The 21,212-nt window shown below is 39.2% G+C and overlaps 1 protein-coding gene across 1 annotated transcript in view; it reads right to left on the reverse strand.

The window, feature by feature from the left end:
• Window positions 1-5,091: 5,091 nt before the first annotated feature.
• eif2b3 (eukaryotic translation initiation factor 2B, subunit 3 gamma) overlaps window positions 5,092-21,212 on the reverse strand; it is a 136,512-nt gene continuing 120,391 nt past the window's right edge. The window contains exons 11-12 of the mRNA XM_072574437.1: window positions 19,275-19,378; window positions 5,092-6,725 (exon numbers count right to left, since the gene is read on the reverse strand). Coding sequence (XP_072430538.1) covers window positions 6,673-6,725; window positions 19,275-19,378 — 157 coding nt within the window. The 3' untranslated portion in view covers window positions 5,092-6,672. The remainder of the gene's footprint in view (window positions 6,726-19,274; window positions 19,379-21,212) is intronic.

Below are 21,212 nucleotides of genomic sequence, written 5' to 3' on the forward strand. Positions count from 1 at the left end.
AACTATAGACATTGGTGGTGGGCAAGGTGTTAGACGGAATCCTGAGGATTTACACATATTTGGAAAGGCAAGGGCTGATTAGGGATAGTCAACATGGCTTTTTAATGTCTCATGAACTTGATTGAGTTTTTTTGAAAAAGTAACAAAGAGGATTGATGAGGGCAGAGTGGTGGACGTGATCTATATGGACTTCAGTAAGGTGTTGGACAAGGTTCCCCATGGAAACTGGTTGGCAAGGTCAGATCTCATGATGGAATACAGGGAGAACTAGCCATTTGGGTACAGAACTGGCTCAAAGGTAGAAGACAGAGGGTGGTGGCGGATGGTTGCTTTTCAGACTGGAGGCCTGTGACACAAGGTGGTGTGCCACAAGGACCAGTGCTGGATCGACTACTTTTTGTTATTTATAAAAATGATTTGGATAGGAACATAGGAGGTATAGTTAGTAAGTTTGCAGATGACACTAAAATTGGAGATATAATAGCTGGTAAAAAAGGTTACTTCAGATTATAATGGGATCTTGATCAGATGGGCAAATGGGCTGATGAGTGGCAGATGGAGTTTAATTTAGATAAATGCGAGGTGCTGTATTTTGGGAAAGCAAATCAGAGCAGAATGTATACACTTAATGGTAAGGTCTGAGGGCGTATTGCAGAACAAAGAAACCTTGGAGTGTAGGTTCATAGCTCCTTGAAAGTACAGTCGCAGGTAGATAGGATAGTGAAGGAGGCATTTGGTATGCTTTCCTTTATTGGTCAGAGCATTGAGTATAGGAGCTAGGAGGTTACGTTGCTGCTGTACAGGATGTTGGTTAGGCCACTTTTGGAATATTGGGTGCAATTCTGGTCTCCTTCCTATCAGAAAGATGTTGTGAAATTTGAAAGGGTTCAGAAAAGATTTATAAGAATGTTTGCCAGGGTTGGAGAATTTTAGCTATAGGGAGAGGTTGAATAGGCTGGGGCTGTTTTCCCTAGAGCATTGAAGGCTGAAAGGTGACCTCATAGAGGTTTATAAAAGCATGAGCGGCATGAATAGGATAAATAGGCAAAGTCTTTTCTCTGGGTTGGGGGAGTCTAGAACTAGAGGGTGAGAGGGGAAAGATATAAAAAGGACTTAAAGGGCAACCTTTTCACACAGAGGGTGGTACGTGTATCGAATGAGCTGCCAGAGGAGTGATGGAAGCTGGTACAATTGCAACATTTAAGAGGCATTTGGATGGGTATATGAATAGGAAGAGTTTAGAGGGATATGGGCCAAGTGCTGGCAAATGGGACTTGATTAGGTTGGGATATCTGGTCTGCATGGACGAGTTGGACTGAAGGGTCTGTTTCTGTACTGTACATCTCTGAGTCTAAATAAGATGCATCTTTTTAAAAAAAATGTTGGTGTACTCTCTCTGGAAATTATTGCTTTTTTGGCTGTAAGGAAAAATGCACATAACTGACCTAAGCCAGTCCATAAGATCAATGAAAAAATTTCTTCTCAATGGTAATTTCTTTGCGTCCTGCATTTGTTGAAACATTAACTGAGTTCACTATACATGGAATCAAATCTACTTAATAATAAGAAATGTTAACATTTGATGGCTTGATCAAAGAACAGAAATTGTTTAACCGTTCAAGGGGGTAAAGAGCAAATAACTACAAATGTTGAATATGGACAACGTAGCTTCTGGAAATATTCAGCAGATGAGCTAGCATGAATGGAAAGAAAAAAATATCAAACTATTTCAGGCGTAGAGAATTCTGAATTTTTGATGAAGGTGCTATTTCCCAAATCATTTTATGTTCATTTTTTCCAAAGCTTTGTTCTTCTGACCAGTTCCAATGGTTTGTTGTTTTTATGAAGGCAAATTAATTGCAACATGACTAAATAGTGAGCCAACCAGAGAGAAACAATGAAAGTCAAGGATATGAAGATCAGTCACCCAAAGACCCAATATATGGACCATCAGTTTCAGCCTGGTGAAGAGATATGGAATGAAGGTAGAAAGATTATGGATGATGGCTTGGAGAGGATGAACAGTTTAAAATAGTTCTATCATAAGGTCAGAAGTGGGTTTGTTTTCTGATGATTGATCAAAGTTCAGCATGTTTAATGATTTCTCAGATATTGAAACAGTCCAGGTCCAAATACAGCAAGATAACATCTAGGTTTGGGCTAACAAATGCCAAGTAACATTCATGCTACACAAGTGCTGAGCAAAGATCATCACCAACAACACTCAAATAATGTTGCCATTGTTGAATCCGAGGAGTGATCAATGAACAGAAACTAAACTGCACTCACCATAAATATTGTGGTTTTAAGAGCAGGTCAGAAGCTAGAAAATTGTTCAGTGACTCTCTCACCTCCTGACTCTCCAAAGTCCGTCCACCATCTAGTCAAGAATGTCATGGAATACTCTCCACTTGACTGGATGAGTGCAGTTCTAACAACACTAAAGGAGCTTGACACCATCAAAGACAAAATTATTCAATTGACTATCACCATATCTACAAATATTCATTTCCTCCACAGTCTCCAAGAAATACTGCAGAGATTCACAAGGGCTCCGGAGGCAGCACCTGCAAAAACCACACCACCACTATCTGGAAGATCAAGGGCCACAGATATATGGGAAAATCACCACTACCCACAGATTCCCCTCCAAGCTATTCCCTATCCTGATGCGCAAATACATTGACATTCCTTCATTCTGCTGATTAAAATTATTGGAACTCCTTCTATAACAGCATTGTGGATGTGCCAACCCAAGCAGATTTCAGTACTTCAAGGCAGTTCACCACCACCTTCTCAAAGGCAATTGTGGATTAGTAATACATTCAGGTTGAGCCAATGAAGGCCATATCCCATGCATCAATAAAAATAAGGTGGTGGTAGAAGATATAAATAGAAACTAAGTAGCTGATTAGCTCTGTTTGGAGTAATTAGAAATGCAGTTGAGAGTTATGGCTTAGGAAAGAATTGCTTCAACTGAAGGGAAGAATCTACCTGAATAAAACAAAGAATTGCAAATGCCAAAAATCTGAAACAAGAATAGAAATTGCTGGAGAAATGTGTCAGGTATGACAGCATTAATGAAGTGAGAGCAGAGTTAACATTTTGGGTTTTTCTGAAGGATCACTAGATTCAAAATATTAAACCTACAAGGTAGTTGAGATTGACCTTATTATGTATAGTGCAAAAACCTAGGCAACATTGAAAAGAAAGGAACGCCAATTGAAAAGTAGAGAGATATGGATATGGAGATGGACATGTGGAGTGATGAGAAAGGACAATATCAAGAACCAGTACATAAGGTAGTCAGCAAAGACTATGGGAGCATATAAAATAGCCAAGAACAGATTTAAATAATATGGTCATTTGTGGCACACTAAATGGAGTGAGGATTGATGAAGGTAGGACTAACAGGAATAACAAGCAAGTCTCAGACAGATGGCAAGATGGAGTGGCAAAAGATTTAATTGCAGTAATGTTGAAAGACTGGAGCTGACAGGCAGAGATAGACAAAAATGTTCAACCCGCATTGTGGTAACAGATGTATGGTAGGAGATGCCAAGAGAAAAACAACATTGTGCTTTAAAATGTGTAGAAAATCAAGGCTGGTCCCTGCCTTCCAGTTCCCTGCTTTGCTCCATCTCTACTCATCACTGTGGAATCTTCCCAGACCAAATTGGCTGAATTTTCTACATCACATCAACATAACATTGAGCTATGAAGTACTTTGGGATAATATGTGGTTGTGAAAAATAATACATAAATGCAAGCTCTCTGGAGGATTAGCCAATTTGTAGTCAGGAAGATGTATCATGATTATGGAATCATACAGTATAGCACTCATTACCACTAAAGCTACATTAAATCTACATTTGTCCCAACTTCCAGCACTAAGGCCAGAGCCTTGAATGTTATGACATTTCAAGTGCTTATCCAAGTACTTTTTAAAAGGTTATCCATCTCAATTACCTTCCCAGGCAGTGTAATTCAGACACCCATCACCCTGAAAAGATTGTCCTCAAATCTTCTCTACACCTCCCATGTTTCATCTTAACGTTATGCCCCCTCGTTCGTGACCCTTTGGCTAAGGGGAGCAGCTCACTGTCCATGCTTCTCATAATCTAGGGCTGCTCAGACACAAATTAGATTGTGAGATATTTTATCCATACTATGTATTTTAGTTAAAAAAAAATTAAGCCTATACCCGGAAATGACTATTATTAATTTTGTTACAATTGTCCTTGTGTCAAATTTTCCAGCTGTTTTACCTTCAACACTCACAAAAAGGCAATGCCTGTGTCAAAATGAAAATATCTCACTCGTACAGTATTTGATGCTCTTCAGAATGTGGAGATGGAGCACAAAAGTTTGATATTTCAAGTTCTTTACTTAATCCATTCCTCATCTGGGTCACTGAGCACAAAACTATTAATGCATCAAGAAGGATATACTTCATCATAAACAGAAATGTCAAAGATAATTTCGTATATCCATGTAGTAGGTGCTTGATTTAACTATCATGTTAAAAGTTGAAGATTTCTTCCAGAAATCACCTTTGAGTGTCTTCATCCAGAATCTGTTCTGTTGCAAAAGGCCAGTGTAACACGCGTATTTTGTCATTAAAAAGTGCCATAATTGTGACATCTGAAAGTGCTTGGGCAATTCCAAAGCAAGTAAAATTTTTATTTGAGTAATTATGCATGACTAAGGGATCCAGCTAAGAATGGATTAGCTATTTGGGCAGTTCAGCTGAAACAAAGTACTTTTGATCCAATTGTTTACAAACAGCAATTTATCAGTTTATCAAAACAACAACTGAATCCTTTTTAGATAACTGCTCAGCATCAGTTCAAGACCATAACGTTGTTTTAACTTAGAGGGCTACAATCTTAATCAAACATTGTACAATTCTACTTTGTATGTTTTCAATGAATTATACTGGTTTTGGTTGGTCACTTAAATTACATCCTTGCATTTCTGGCAATGCTTCTCCTGTGGACCAACATCATGCTGATGTAAAAATATTTTTACAATGTGCCCTTGGGATATTCAGTAATTTGTATACATTACAAATTAAAGCAAACACAAAGCTGTAAACAGAATTTGTTTATTGAGATAAATACAGACAAGCTGCATGAACCTTATAAAACTGCTCTATAAGTATTCAGGATGAGCAACAGGTTGAGATTTCATGGGCTTCTTAAGGGATAGCTATTTCTACATTTACTGGATATACCCGACTCTGTCTGACTGAGACTGAATAAATTATAACATGGTTTGGTAATATGCTAAACAGCAAATATAGAAATTTTACTGACTCATTCATTTCCATACATTAAATATTGAGATGTAAAAATTGTATGAACGCTGACAAGTTTAACACTAAGCATCGGTATTAGGTTCAGAAATTGCTGGAGGAACTCTGACAGCATCGGTGGAGTGAGCACATTTAACATTTTGAGTCCAGTGACCCTTTTTCAGTTCGTTCAGAAAAGGGTCACTGGATTTGAAACGTTAACTCTCCTTTCTGTCCACAGATGCAGGCAGACCTGATGAGTTTCTCCAGCGTTTTGTTTTTGTTTTAGATTTTCGATTTTCAACATCTGCAGTTGTCCGTTTTATCGTTATTTGATTTTTCAAGTTGAAATAGCAGTACAGTTTTAGTGTTCAAATCGATTGTCATGTTATAGATAAGGTTCACAGATACTTGGCTGGATCTGGCAATGGAGAAGTTTTACAACGATATTGCCATAACTGTATTGTTGTAAAGAGGGAAAATCCCTGCACCTTCCCCCTACTCATTTGGCATATGGATATGGAGCAGGATTGCTCATAGAAGATTCTGGAGTTTTTGGGTGATTTCACTTAGGGTCATGAGGTTACATTTTGTCACTACTCCCAATAACTTTGCTTTCCATTGATTCCTACAAATTTCAATGTAATATAACTTTCTTGGTCTATTTTCTCTCTTTCTCTTGGCAACCTTAACTAGCTGAAGGAAGTCAGATTTCTGAATCTCTGGGCTTTACCAATGCTGAATGGCATACAAAAAGACCATTAAAAAAATTATCTTTCTCTTCATGCATGCTGTTTCCTTCGGTATAATCTTCTCCATGAACAGTTGCAAAATTATTCCCAATTCCCGTTGATACTCCTTCAAGACTATTATGGTCACACAATGATTTTGCATTCATGAGAAAAAAAATTATAAATCAGAGAACACAACTTCAAACTAGGAAAATCTCCCACATATAACCAAAAGCTTAGCTATTAGTGCACAGCATTCCAGTTTTTACTTTACAATATTTGGATAATTTGAAATTCTTTTGAAAGGTTTTCATACAATTGTTTTAAAGGAAAATGTCAGGCAGCTATCATTCTCGCCGATCTTAATTAGGTGCTGTATGAATTGGAGTCACTAAAACATATATTAACAGGCATTTTTGACATACCAAGAAAAAAATGCCATTTGTAAATGTCCAAAAAATGCCTATTATAAGCCTCCAATATTGATCAACATATTAGATGACAGACAAAGCAGCACAGTCAATTCAAACCCAATGCCCATTCCTCGTCAGCACTTAATATGCCTTGTGAAGACCTGTGGATGATATCCCGTATCTGATGATGTCCAGGTAAAAAGCAACTAGTGGTTCCAGATCACTGGCAAGATTAAATCTCCATCAAGCGATCATTGCCTACGATCACTTCATGCACATGTTTTGCTGCAAGAAAAAAGGGGAAGAAACTCTGAATATGAGGAAAGTTTAAAGTACAGTCAGTTCTCCTATAACATGATGGTTGCGTTCTTGTTCAACCTTGCGCATTGAAAAATTGCGCTTTAGAAACAGCGCTTAAAGTGTAATCACATTACAACCAACACACATTTTAAAAGTTCGTGCTTTAGAAACAGTGACCCCAATTCGTCAGTTGCGTTACAGTGAATTAGCATTGACAAAATGCATGTTATAGCAGAAGGACGTGTGGGAAGAATTTTATGCAATAACATTAACTGTCAGTAATAAATCTTTTACATATTGCACCTCTACTGTTCATTGCTCAAGATATTGTATAATAACACACTTTGTGAAATCAACATCTTAGGCAGTTAGATGGCGACTGGCAGTTTACTGTAAAGCTTTGTTTACATTTTAAACCAGACAGGTGACAAGAAATGAACCAAAGAATGGCGGTCATCTATTCTGTTGAGTTGATATAGATGCAGGTATGGTCGTGCTCCTTCTATCTGCAAAGAACAAGGTCCTGTATATATTAATATATATATCTTCTACTATGGGCACATGTGCCATACAATAAGCCTGATTGATAGACAATATTAAATCAGCATAAATCTTGATGTGGAAATGCCAGTGTTGGACTGAGTGGACAAAGTCAGAAGTCATACGACACCATGTTATAGTCCAACAGCTTTATTTGAAATCACAAGCTTTTGGTATGCTGCTCCTTTGTCAGGTGAAATGTAATTCTTTGCACACTCAGGATTATTTAGGGGGCATTTGTTTAAACTGAAAAATCACATCTAATGCATTGATTTTTTTTTCTCTATAGCAATGCCCCTCCCAATCAGAATCTATTTACCAACCAATCAACTTTCTTCTTTCATACAGTGTAAGTGTTGTTTTCCCTTTACATCAGCATTTTATGTGAATTTTCCAAATGAAAGCAAAACAAAAATTGGAGACAAAATGTGTACTTATTCAGCAAAAATCAAGTTCTGCCAACCAAATGACGATTTAAAATTACTCATTTCTTTTTCAAGGGAGAACCATAGAATCCCTACAATGTCAAAGCAGGTCATGTGGCCCATTGAGTCCACACTGACCCTTCGATAAGCATCCCACCCAGACTCATCGCTCTACTTCTGTAATCTTGGCTGACCTACCTAGCCAACACATCTCTGGACAATATGGGCAATTTAGCACAGCCAATCCACCTATCTTGCACATCTTCGGACTGTGGGAGGAAACCGAAGCACCCGGAGGAAGCCCACGCAGAACTGGGAGAATGTGCAAACTCCACCCAGTCAGCCGAGGCTTGAATTCACCACGGGGGCCTGTGAGGCAGCAGTGCTAACCAATGAGCCACAAAAGCATTAATCAAAAATCCATGAAATTTATTTGACTGTGAGCTCATCTTAATGGGGCATTCCTATTATCGGCCTTTAAACGTAAGAGTATTCCTGCCATGCCAACCTATTATACTTGATCAACCTTAATAATGTAAAGTGTTTCTCGATAGATCATGAGTCAGGTAACAATTTATAAATTCTGCTTGGGAACCTTGCAACCTCCAAGACTTAATATTGTGCTCAATAGTTTTAGAACCTGAACACCTTCCTCTGTGTACTTTACCCAGACCTTGTCATGACATGGCCTGCTTCAGCACAGGCAAATGTGTGGACTGCAGATGCTGAAGATCAGAGTCAAGATTAGAGTGGTGCTGGAAAAGCACAGCAGGTCAGGCAGCATCTGAGGAGCAGGAAAATCGAGCTTTCAGCACAGCCAACCTATTTTCAATTACTTATCGTACCACTATCAGCTTTTCGTTCTCCTTGGCAAATCATCATTCATCCTGTCATTCTCGCTCTCTGGTCGCCAACTCTGCCTATCTGTCACCACCCCACCCCATATCACAGATAGCATATACTGCATATCATCTTTTCCTAACTATTAGTTCTGAAGGAGTGTCATTGGGCTTTCCACAAACGCTGCCAGATCTGCAATTCAGTTTTTGTGATAATTTACAACTTCTGAGTTTTAAGATGAAAATGGTGTTACTGTGAATTAAGCATTAAGATCAACGAGAATGGGAGAAACTTATAAATAATTCAAATCTCATCGATTTGGTGAACGACATTAATTAAGATTTTTCTAGGTGCAAGAACTTTTACTGTTATCACATTATGTACAGGTCTAAGTCTTGTTTTTATTGCAAAGTAATTTTAATGTAATTATAGCGATCTTCAGTATCAAGTTAAGGTATGTTATTGAATTTATTCCAAAGCACAGAATAATTTTGTTAGTCTCCAGAGACAAGTATTTCCTGAATTTACAGATTTTGGAACAATAAACATTGTCGTTGCAGACTGAACAATTACAGTACACACCTATATAAAATGTACCTGTGCAGATCTGCTTCTTCATTACCTTATGAAATATTGTAAATCATTAATAAGAAAGGCACTAGTTTACAAGAATATTTATTGTAAAAGTCACTAAGTCAGCCTGAAATCCTGTTGTTTGACTCTGTAGTGGATAAAGGCCTTGTAAGCTTTTGCCAGAATGGACACTGTTCCTGGCAGATGCTAAGCTCATCTTGCGATGGATCGTGCTGGCTCAGGACAATGACCCTTTTGTATGAAATTCAAATGTCAGGACAACAGAGAGCTTAGTGTAAAACTAACTTCCCCTTACTTTGGGTAGGGAGGAAGAGAAATCTGTTTGCAAACTCAAGAGTAAATTGCTGCTGCCTGTGATAGCTTTTAGTGTAAAAGGTTAGATCCCAGGCCAGGACCACCAAGAAGCTCATTTCCTCAGGACCAAGGGTTGCAGGTTGGCTTACATGATTAAACATACAATTTTTGTGTATACAGTACAAAAGGATGATTAAAATATTGAGAGAAATAAAATTATCATTTATCCAAGTTTTTCAATCAGAAAAACTGACCAATAGATTCATTCAATATTACTTTCTGCAAAATAGTTTAATAATAAAATATTGTATCAGTGACGTACTGTACCTTGTATATTTTCAGTTTTGAAAAGGAAACTTTTGCATTACTGTTAATCTATCTTCACCATAATATAAACAATTTCTGACCAAAGAACAAAGGGAACCTGTACCCACGTTTCTGTCCACTGTTGCAATCATCCACATGAGACTGTGACGTGGTTCGACAGACACTCAAAGCTACTTTCTCTCACATTCCATTTGAAAGAATCATATTTTATAGAAGGTCTTTTCATAATTTTTTTGGACAATTACAAACTTGATGATTTTATAATACACAAGAATGAAAGAGAGGCTCATCTTTGCTTTACACCACACTGTAACCTTGCACTTTTTTCTATTTGCTCTCCTTTTCCAAAGACAAGGAGGGGAGAACTGAGTTCCAAAGGTGAAGCCTCGAATGGCAATACACAAACGTAACATCAATTCTCTGACAGAAGGTAGCACTGCAGGTCGCTACCCACACAGAATTCTTTACTGAGATTAGTCCATTTATGAGGCTGGTCCAGTCAATTTCTGGTCAATGGTAAGTGATTAATTTCTCGCTAACTGGAGATGGCCATTGCTCCTTGTCACTTAACAGTCTGAGTCTCGCTGAACACAGTCATGGACCTGTTGAATTATCTGTGGAGTTGCAAATTGAACTGAACACAAACAGTGAAAATCCTTATGTTTGAGTTATAATGGAGCAAAGATGAGTGATGAAGCAGCTATAGACACTGGGCCCAGGACATTGCCCTGAGAAAGTTCTGCAATGTCCTGGGATGATTAGCCTCCAACAACAAAGAAACTAATTCTGTTCTGCCTGGTGTGACCACTCTATTTAAGGAGGGATGTAAATGCACTGCAAGCAGTTCAGAGGAGGTTTACCAGACGTAAAACTAGAAATAAATGGGCTGTCTCATGAGGAAATGGTTTAGACTTGTATCTGCTGGAGCTTCAAAGAACAACAAGTGACTCGACTGAGAGACAACATTCTCTCCACATCTACCTCGTGAGGTTTATAACAGTTCAATCAAGTTACTTCTAACTCTTTTAAATTCCAGTGAATACAAGCTTCTTGTTAATATGTTTGGTTTGAGACCAGTCAATGGAGAGCTCCTCTCTCTCCCATCTTCCTGATTTCTACTGATTGTCACCATATATTGTCATAGTGCAATCACCATGGGCTGCCTGGGCAAATTGCACTGGCGTCCCCTACCCAGCTGATCAGTGAGAGCAGCATCACAGATCATGCTGCTTCTTCTGTACCATGTTTTCATTTAAAAGGCACATCAAATCCAGAAATGTTACTGACGAAAACACAAAAGTCAATCACTATTTTTAACCCTAGCAACCTACCCCTTGGTTCTTTAGACCCTGGCATCTCTGCAACCATCATAGCTATTAGTCCTTGGTTAGAAGGCTGGCAGAAACAATTGTACAATCTCACCCAATCATTAATTTTTTTAAAACTTGAAACTTAGGCATTTAATGTTCATTTGCTGATATCACGCAAGCAATTAAACGGGATATTTGAAAGTCTGTTAAAAAGTATCCATACCCTTTCTGAAGTTATGATGGAATCTGATTCCAACAGACAGGTTCTCACACTGTGGTACCAGGGAGCCTTCAGCAAACTTTTATATCCATCTGGATAGAAGCTGAGAGGAGAGTCATCCAGACTCGGGAACTCATGCACCTGCTGCTCAGGTCCTACATGGTAACGGTTGCAAGTTTGGAAGGTGTTGTCGAAGGTGCTTGGTGAGTTGCTGCAAAGTATCTTGTACATGGTACACACTGCTGTCACTGTGCATTGATGGTCAGGGATGAAGTGTCAATCAAGCAGGCTTGCTGTATCCTGGATGGTGTCAAGCAGTTTGAGTGTTGATGGAGCTGCATCATACTCCTGACTTTTGCTTTGTTGATAGGTGACAGGATTTAGGAGTTAGTAGGCAAATTATTCACTACAGAATTCTCAGTGTGATCTCCTCTTATAGCCACAGTCTTTAAATGGCTGGTTCAGTTGGGTTTCTAGTTAATGGTAACCGTTGGGAAGTTAATAGTGGGAATTCAGCAATGGTTATTGCCTGACATGTCAGTGGCAAGTCACATTCACACCCAAGCCTGAGTGTGAGCGGCACGGTGACTCAGTGGTTAGCACTGCTGCCTCACAGCGCCAGGGACCCAGGTTCAATTCCCACCTCGGGTGACTGGCTGTGTGGAATTTGCACATTCTCCTCGTATCTACGTGGGTTTCCTCCCACAGTCCAAAAATGCGCAGGTCAGGTGAATTGGCCATGCTAAATTGCCAATAGTGTTAGGAACATGAGTCAGGAGTAATTATAGGGTAGGGGAATGGGTCTGGGTGGGTTTGAAAAGTTGGTGTGGGGTTGTTGGGCAAAGGGCCTGTTTCCATACTGTAGGGAATCTAATCTAATCTACCCATGTCTTGCTGCAAATTCATGATGCAATTGGTCAATACCATACTTATAATGCAGAGGAGGTCATTGGTGAAGCTGCCTTTTCATAGTAGTTTCTGAAGCTGCATTGTTGTATGCCATTCATATAAACAATATAAATGTTCTTAAAAGGGGTAAAGGAGTAGCAAAGAAAATAATAATGTCTACTAATGTAGAGGAACTTTAGGTAATTTCCATTAGAAAGGTATCAACACATCACTGGTGGGGTTAATTGTAAGGAATTTTGGAGGGCGTCATCCTACTTCTGCCACTTTTTCATCTCAGTTTTCCTCAGCAGATGATGACAGCTGTTACTGCTCTGCTCCTTCAATTTCTATAATCAGAGCGCTGTGCAATATGTAACACACAAGAATGGTGTAGTCAGCATAGTGTCATCATTCCCATAACTACTTAGGCAGCAGAAATTGTGCCTTATATGTATCTAATGATTACCCTAATGGTCAAAGGACCTCTCTGATGCCATGGAAGACTCTTTGGATATACTGGAGGGGCAGTCTTTGCTGTACAGTAAACAGCAGAGTGTTGGCATTCATAAAAGGTTGATCTTGGAAAATTCAGCTTTGGTGACTTGCTTGTGGAAACTGCATATGTACCTGGAAAGAGCCAAATATGTTGAGGGTTGTATGACTTTGACAGTCACAGGCATAAAGATGATTACCTCAGACAACAGGAAACTATAGAGACTAGCTTACTTGGAGGAGTGCAGTTTTAATAATGCACTACGCTTCAAGATACCCAGAAAACTTGCTCTTAGCCAAAAGACATTTTGTTGTCTTCCAACAACTAATCTTCCAGGGTATCGAAGCTCCAACTCCATTCCAAGTTATAAAACACAAATGATGCTCACAATAAGCACTGTGTGCTTATTCAGGGTAGATTAAGTGAAAATAGTCAGAAACCTGTACTCATAGAGTCACAGAGATGTACAGCATGGAAACAGACCCTTCGGTCCAACCCATCCATGCTGACCAGATATCCCAACCCAATCTAGTCCCACCTGCCAGCACTCGGCCCATATCCCTCCAAACCCTTTCTATTCATATACCCATCCAAATGCCTCTTAAATGTTGCAATTTTACCAGACTCCACCACATCCTCTGGCAGCTCATTTCACACATGTACCACCTTCCGTGTGAAAACGTTGCCCCTTAGGTCTCTTTTATATCTTTCCCCTCTCACCCTAAACCTATGCCCTCTAGTTCTGGACTCCCCCATCCCAGGGAAAAGGCTTTGTCTATTTATCCTATCCATGCTCATGATTTTGTAAACCTCTATAAGGTCAACCCTCAGCCTCCGACGCTCCAGGGAAAACAGCCCCAGCCTGTTCAGCCTCTCCCTATAGTTCAAATCCCCTAGCCTTGGCAACATCCTTGTAAATCTCTTCTGAATCCTTTCAAGTTTCACAACATCTTTCCGATAGGAAGGAGACCAGAATTGCACGCAATATTCCAACAGCGGACTAACCAATGTACTGTACAGCCACAACATGACCTCCCAACTCCTGTACTCAATACTCCCATGGGGAAGCTTGTCAAACGCCTTACTGAAGTCCATATAGATCACATCTACTGCTCTGCCCTCATCAATCCTCTTTGTTACTTGTTCAAAAAACTCAATCAAGTTTATGCGACATGATTTCCCACGCCACAAAACCATGTTAACTATCCCTAATCAGTCCTTGCCTTTCCAAATACATGTACATCCTGTCCCTCAGGATTCCCTCCAACAACTTGCCCACCAATAACATCAGGCTCACTGGTCTATAGTTCCCTGGCTTGTCCTTACCATCTTTCTTAAACAGTGGCACCACGTTTGCCAACCTTCAGGCTTCCGGCACCTCACCGGTTACTATTGATGATACAAATATCTCAATAAGAGGCCCAGCAATCACTTCTCTAGCTTCCCACAGAGTTCTAGGGTATACCTGATCGGTCCTGGGGATTTATCCACCTGTATGCGTTTCAAGACATCTAGCACTTCCTCCTCTGTAATATACACTCCTCAAGCTAAAAAGCTAATTGTATATATAAAAAGCACTTTGCCACTCATCCAGTGGCTTTCAGAAGCAAATTTCACGATATTGTACTTAGTAGGTTGAATGCTGATGAGTCTGCAATTTTGTGTTAAAAATGTCAAGGTCCTAAGTAACCTCATAGTACTTCAATTGATATGCATTTTAAATATTTCAAACTGCCACTTTGACTCTAAATAGCAGTTTTACTTTATCATGGTTTTTATAGCATGTCTATTGCTTGGTGGGGGGGGGAGCTCCAATCCTTGGAATCATTGTCTCAGACTTTTACTCAGATTGCTCTCCGAGTAGATTCCTGTAAATGTGCAAAATGCATTTCCTAACTGGGAATTCTGCCATTCCAAGTTTTGCTCACCTTTTTTCATCAAGGTAAAAAACCTTCCCACTTTTGCTTTCAAATTTTAATCTCATTGTCATTATTGCTGTGATGCTCTGAGGTGCTAAAATGCATTGTCTGCTGGAAAAGGAGCTATATGAAAATACTTTGTCTCACACTAGGTTGGATCTGCACTTTTCCTAGGGAAAAAAGAATTCTAAAATGTTGCTATCCAGTACAGAGTTTTAGTCTAAAAGATGTTAAGATGTTTGAATAATGTGTGTTACTTTCAGTCATTAGTAAAGAACCAACGAGCACGGTAATTGGACTACAGGATTCTTGATTCCAGTTATTTAAGGAATTCTCTTCTCTCATTCCATCCCTCAAAAAGCAAAGTGCTACTCAGAATGAAGATAATATATTGTCTCAACAGTTCCCACAAGCCTAGGTCACACAGACACATTTGAAGAACAAAAATGGTTGACCTACGGAAGTTCCAATATTAAATTGGTCCCAATGTTTTAGTTTATTACTTCTGGAGGCAAAATTATACAAATTTTTATTTTTTAAAGAAGTTTCTAGCTGATTATATCTAGGATTATTCAATTTGTTCAACAGCTTGTGGAAGTCCACTACCACCTTCTCAAAGGCAATTAGAGATAGGTGAAAGAATGTTAGACTTGCCAGTGACACCTGCATGAACAGACTTAGGCTAACTGGTCTGTGGAATGAACAGTTATATCTGACTAATGCTCGCAGGCCTTTTAGTCAACACCAACACTACTTACTCAGGCTCTTGAATTATTTTCTGATTGATCTGAAATTTTAATAAATTCTTCATAAATAATCATCTAAATAAACACAGCATGCTTCATGAAGGTTTAACTTGCCATAAACAGGAGAGCATACTCAAAGATTTTCCATATTTAAAAAAAATACTAGTCAAGGCAACTGAAAGACAGAGAAACACACGAGAGAGAAGTTTTATTGTTCTCTGGGCTTGCTGAAGAATGTGGTAATGGCATCGCTGCCAGCTGTCATATGTATTTACTGTAAACCAAATGTTTCATTGTTTAATGAAAAAGTTAAATGCCCTGAAAACATTTTATCCTGCAATGTTTAAAATAATAAAGGATGTTTAAAACAATAAAGCTCAGAATACTGTCTTTAAATTGTAATTATTTGTGTAATAAAATTCAACACATTTTCAATTAAGCTAAACAGTGTTTATGCATTGGTAATGTCTTTTCCAACATAGTAGACTATGGGGTAAACATGTAATAAAATAATTCAACATTTTAATTGCATTATTAAGCATTCAGCAAAGAGATACATATTTGACAGCTGGCAGGATGTCAAGTCCCATTCTTTGGCAACCAGATGTGGGAAAGAAAGCAATATCAAAACATGTAGTACTCTATTTAAATTAAAGAAACAAAGACTGATTGCCTGATCTCAGTGAGGGCTGTTAGCAGAGTGCTCAATGAAGCCAAGTCAAATCCTTCTAGAATGGAGAAAGGAAAGAACAAGCTGTGGCTCATCCAAAGAGATGCACTGGCAGATATTATTTTTGTTCTCCGTATAGGGGGTGCAGAGTCGGGAGAATTCCTTGCTCCGCCAACTCAACCTTTAAAAATGGCAGCCTGCACTTTTAATTTTTGGCCCAGGACTGCATCCTGGATTAGGCGTCAGGTCAGGTGACCCCAAAGAGGCTAAGAGGCTGTCTGATTCCCAAGGAAGGATGGGAAGGATGTTCAGAGTTTAAAAATAGTTTTAATACAGAAAGCATTTCTCCTGCTCTTACCCCTTCATTCTCTATCCATATTCCATACTAACCTAGACTCCTGCACCCACCCTTCATAGCCCCTCATACATCTTGGGCAATCTTATGCCCATTTACGAACTCCCATGGCCCTTGATGCTTATTGTGCCACCCTATGCCTCTCTCTCATGGTCATATGCCCTAAATCTTTGCCATGGTCCTTTATAGCTCCCAACACAGAATCAATTTACATATCTCATCCACCACATTTTTCCCTTTGTTCTCCATGCCAACTCATCTCTTCGACTACGCAGCATTAAGTCGGAGGTACTACAAAGAAAATAAAGTGACCAGTCTATTGGTGATATCACTCTTGAGAAAAGCACATTCTCACAGAAACAAAAACAAAAATCCCATAGTGACGTTGCAAGAAAAAATCCTTTATGAAAACAAACACTTCACATAAGTGGCCAATACCTTAAGCTCTAGTCTTAAAATGTCAAATATTTCCACTCAATAAACAGGAGGAGTCCTCCATCATTTGGTATATTCATTTGAAATATCCCTACGCTAACTTAGTGCCTATTTCCACCCATCATCCTTTTCCCCTTCATCTATCATGCCAACTCACTGATTTTCCTAGCTAAGTGCAGTTCCAACACTCAAAAAGCTCAATAACATCCAGGACAAAGCTTGATTAGTTTCCCAATTATATGTTCATGACTCAGTTCCTCCACCGCTGACATACTGTGACAGCATTATATATCATCAACAAGATGCACTGCAACAACTAATCAAGATTCCTTTGATAGAACTTTCCAAACAATTATTACCACCCAGAAGTACAACGGCAGCAAATATATGGGAACAGCACCACGTGCAAGTACTCCTCCAAGCCACAGAATTCTGACTTGAAGTCACATTACCACTGATTTATTGTCACTGTGTAAGAATCTTGGAACTTGCTTCCTAACAGGAAGCGTGTACCTACATTGCAGTATCTCGAGTTGGTAGAGCACCACCAGCCTCTCAGGGGCAATACGAATGGGCAATAAATGCTGGCTTAGTCGATTCAGGGTGTTGCCTGGTATGGAGGGAAGGTCTTATGAGGAAAGGCTGAGGGACTTCAGGCTGTTTTTGTTAGAGAGAAGAAGATTAAGAGGTGACTTAATAGAGAAAAACAAAATGATCAGAGGATTAGATAGGGTGGACAGTGAGAGTCTTTTCCCTTGGATGGTGATGGCTAGCATGAGGGGATATAGCTTTAAATTGAGGGGTGATAGATATAGGGCAGGTATCAGAGGTAGGTTCTTTACTCAGTAAGTAGTAAGGGCATGGAATGCCCTGCCTGCAAAAGTAGTAGACTCGCCAACTTCAAGAGCATTTAAATGGTGATTGGATAAACATATGGATGATAATGGAATAGTGTAGGTTAGATAGGCTTCAGATTGGTTTCACAGGTCGGCACAACACCGAGGGCCAAAGGGCCTGTACTGCACTGTAATGTTCTATGATGCCCATATCAATTGAATGAATAAACAATCCAAAAATGTCCAAGCAGATAGAAGAACAAGTGTAATTCTGTTACTTAAATTTCTATATTGCAGACTATATTCTTTTGAGAAAATGACTTTTTTTGTTCATTCACAGATAGCTAGATTCTTGAATAGTTACAGTTCATGTGATTTAGATATAGCTACAGTGATGTTAAGGAGGGAGCTCTAGCATATAGACCGAGTGTAAGTGAAGAAACAGTTGTCTGGTACTAACTCAGGACGGTATGTGGCTTGGAGGGCACTTACAGGTAGAGCTGCTTCCAGGCATCTGCTGCCCTCATCCTTCTGGGTGGTAAAGGTTGTGCGTTTGGAAGATGCTGTCAGAGGAGCTTCGATGCGTTGTTACAGTGCATCGTGTAGATCCTACGTACTGCTGCTGCTTTGTGTTGGTGGTGGGAGGAGTGAATGCTTAAGTATTAAATGGGGTGCCAATAAAGCAGGTTGCTGTGTCTTGGATGGTGTCACGCTTTACAGGTATACTTGGAGGTGCAGCCATCCAGACAAGTTCAGATTATTCCATCATACTTCTGACTTGTGCCATTTAGATGGTTGGAAAGATCTGAGGATCAAGGAGGTGAGTAACGTTTTGCACAATTCCAGCATATTTGCCAAGATCACTCTCCTACACAAAGGATCTTGATATTGAGTTTTCTTTGCTGTATTATATGGTAATTAGGAGGGAATGAAAAATGTGTTGCTGGAAAAGTGCAGCAGGTCAGGCAGCATCCAAGGAGCAGGAGAATCAACGTTTCTGGCATAAGCCCTTCTTCAGGAATCATTCCTGAAGAAGGGCTTATGCCCAAAATGAGGATTCTCCTGCTCCTTGGATGCTGCCTGACCTGCTGCGCTTTTCCAGCAACACATTTTTCAGCTCTGATCTGCAGTCCTCACTTTCTCCTAATTAGGAGGGAATGCATATTTTTAAAAATGCACATATGCATACATTTTTAAGTCTTAAAGGCATGCAATCTACACAATGCTTTATTTTCTAGTGTAATAAATTTAATTTTTTTTTACTTAAGGAGTATGCTAATTCAATGCAACTGGTTTCAGCAAGAGTCAACAGTTGCCTTCAACTTACATGAAATTAAATGGTATAAAGAGTTGAGAAAATATTCACCAAAGCAGCATTTAGAATTGTAAGGAAAGTGGCTCAAAAGAATACTTAAGGCTTGACAATATGTTCTGAATCTCCATAACTGAAATTCTGGAAAACTCAATCATCCCAAATCTAGAAACAGATCATCTAGCTACAATTTTATGGAAAGGCAGGGATGGGAGAGAAAGCAGTAGCTAAAATATTTTATGAAATTAGTTTTATAAGTAAGGCTTTATTACAGAAGCTCAATATATTTTCTGCTCATGGATGACAATGAGTGCTAATAGAATTGCTTACATTTCGCTTCCACAGTCAGTGTACTTCCGACCAGACAATCCTTGACATCAGCCCCTTTTTCAATAACTGCTCCGGTGCAAATGACACTACCCTGTATGCAGCACCTGCAAAATGAAAGAATGTTTTAAAAAATCACCTTATTTTGATGGCATATGTTTTACATACAATCATAACTCCTCTCAAATATATCTGAAGAAATGCTGAGCAGAAGCCAGCAAAGACTACGGGCTCTGACAATATCCTAGCGGTAATACTGAAGACTTGTACTCCAGAACCAGTCACACCCCTGGCTGAGCTGTTCCAGTGCAGCCACAACACAGACATTTATCCAACAATATGGAAAATTGCCCAGGCACGTTTGGTCTACAAACTAAAGGCAGCAATTTCAATTACCATCCAATGGTCAACTTGGGATCATCGATACAGTAATAGAACGTGTCATCAAAAGCAACAGCTTGTTTACAATGCTCAGTTTGAGTTTCTGCCAGGGTCACACAACTCCAGATGACATTACAGCCATGGTCTAAACATGGGTGGCAGAGCTCAAGTCAAGGATAGACTTGTGAGGTAAGTGATCTCGACAGAGTGTGGCATTGAGCGGCCCTCACAAAACTGAAGTCGAAAGGAAGCATGGGTAAAAGTTCCACTGGTTGGAGTCTGACTGAGATCAAAAGAAGACGGTTGTGGTTGTTGTGGGCCAAAGGCATAATTCAGGAGTGTGCTAGAATAATCTCCACTTGGCTGAATGAGTGCAGCTCCAACAACAGTCAAGAAGCTTGACACCATTCAGGACAAAGTAATTCATTTTGATCTTGAGCATTCAGTCTCCTCGTAGCAGCAGTATGTCCCATCTGCAAGACACAATGCATATGTTCTCCCAAGCCCCTATACAGCACTAGCTCACCCAGGTTCTTCCAACTGCATCGTCTTAATCCATGATCACTACCAATTCAAAGGACAAGGAAACATTATCACTTTTACGTTTCCTTGCATATCACACATAATCCTAACTTGGAATGATGTCACTGTTTCTTCAATGTCACTAAATACAAAACCTGGAACCTCCTTCCTAAAATACTCCAGATGTACCTATGCATGATGGACAACAGCAGTTCAAGGTGGCAGATCACTGCTAATTGAGTAATTAGGTTTGGGAAACAAATGCTTTTCTAAAAAAAGGGAAACATATGCTCAAAATTAACAATCAAACTTCCCCATCTACTTAACTTAACTTAACTCCCCAAACTTAACCCTATCCCCACACCTCTCTGTACTTCATTTTAGATTTCATACGTATGCAATGTTCAATCCAAACATAAATCTATTTTTCCTTCAGACACTAGCATGACATATATACACAAAATATTTTATGTGAACTTAGATTTCACACTTTTTAACACTCTGACAGAATTCAAGAATTAGGACTCAAAGGTTTATACACGTTGAGTATCTGCTGAGTATTTCCAGCATTTTTGTTTGCTTTTATTTTGCCCATGTTGAATTATTCAACATAAAAGTTTCGCTATAAAACAGTTCCATGCATCATTAGTTCATTGTGAGTAATTTATAAACTTTCATATTTGTCACACTGAATAAAATGCAGATGAAGCATATATACAGTTTAATGATGCCTTAAAAACCTTGGATTAAAAAGTAATTATTTCAATCCCTAGCCTGTACAATGAAACACAGATGGGTGCATCTTTAATATGTTTAAAGGGAGTCTCTCAGTTCTTGTTAGTGTAATGCATTTTTAAAACATCCTTTGCTTCTATGCATCAACGTTGATTGCAACAATTCTGATAAAAGGGTCACTTACCTGACATTGGAATTCTGTAACTGGTATTTGTGAACTTAAAATTACCCACAATTTGGCACAGGATTGCAAACTCACTCAACAATTTTCATTCATATAGCACCTCTAAGTCACATGGTGCA

Source organism: Chiloscyllium punctatum, chromosome 7, assembly GCF_047496795.1.
Source record: "Chiloscyllium punctatum isolate Juve2018m chromosome 7, sChiPun1.3, whole genome shotgun sequence".
NCBI classification, from domain to species: Eukaryota; Metazoa; Chordata; class Chondrichthyes; order Orectolobiformes; family Hemiscylliidae; genus Chiloscyllium; species Chiloscyllium punctatum.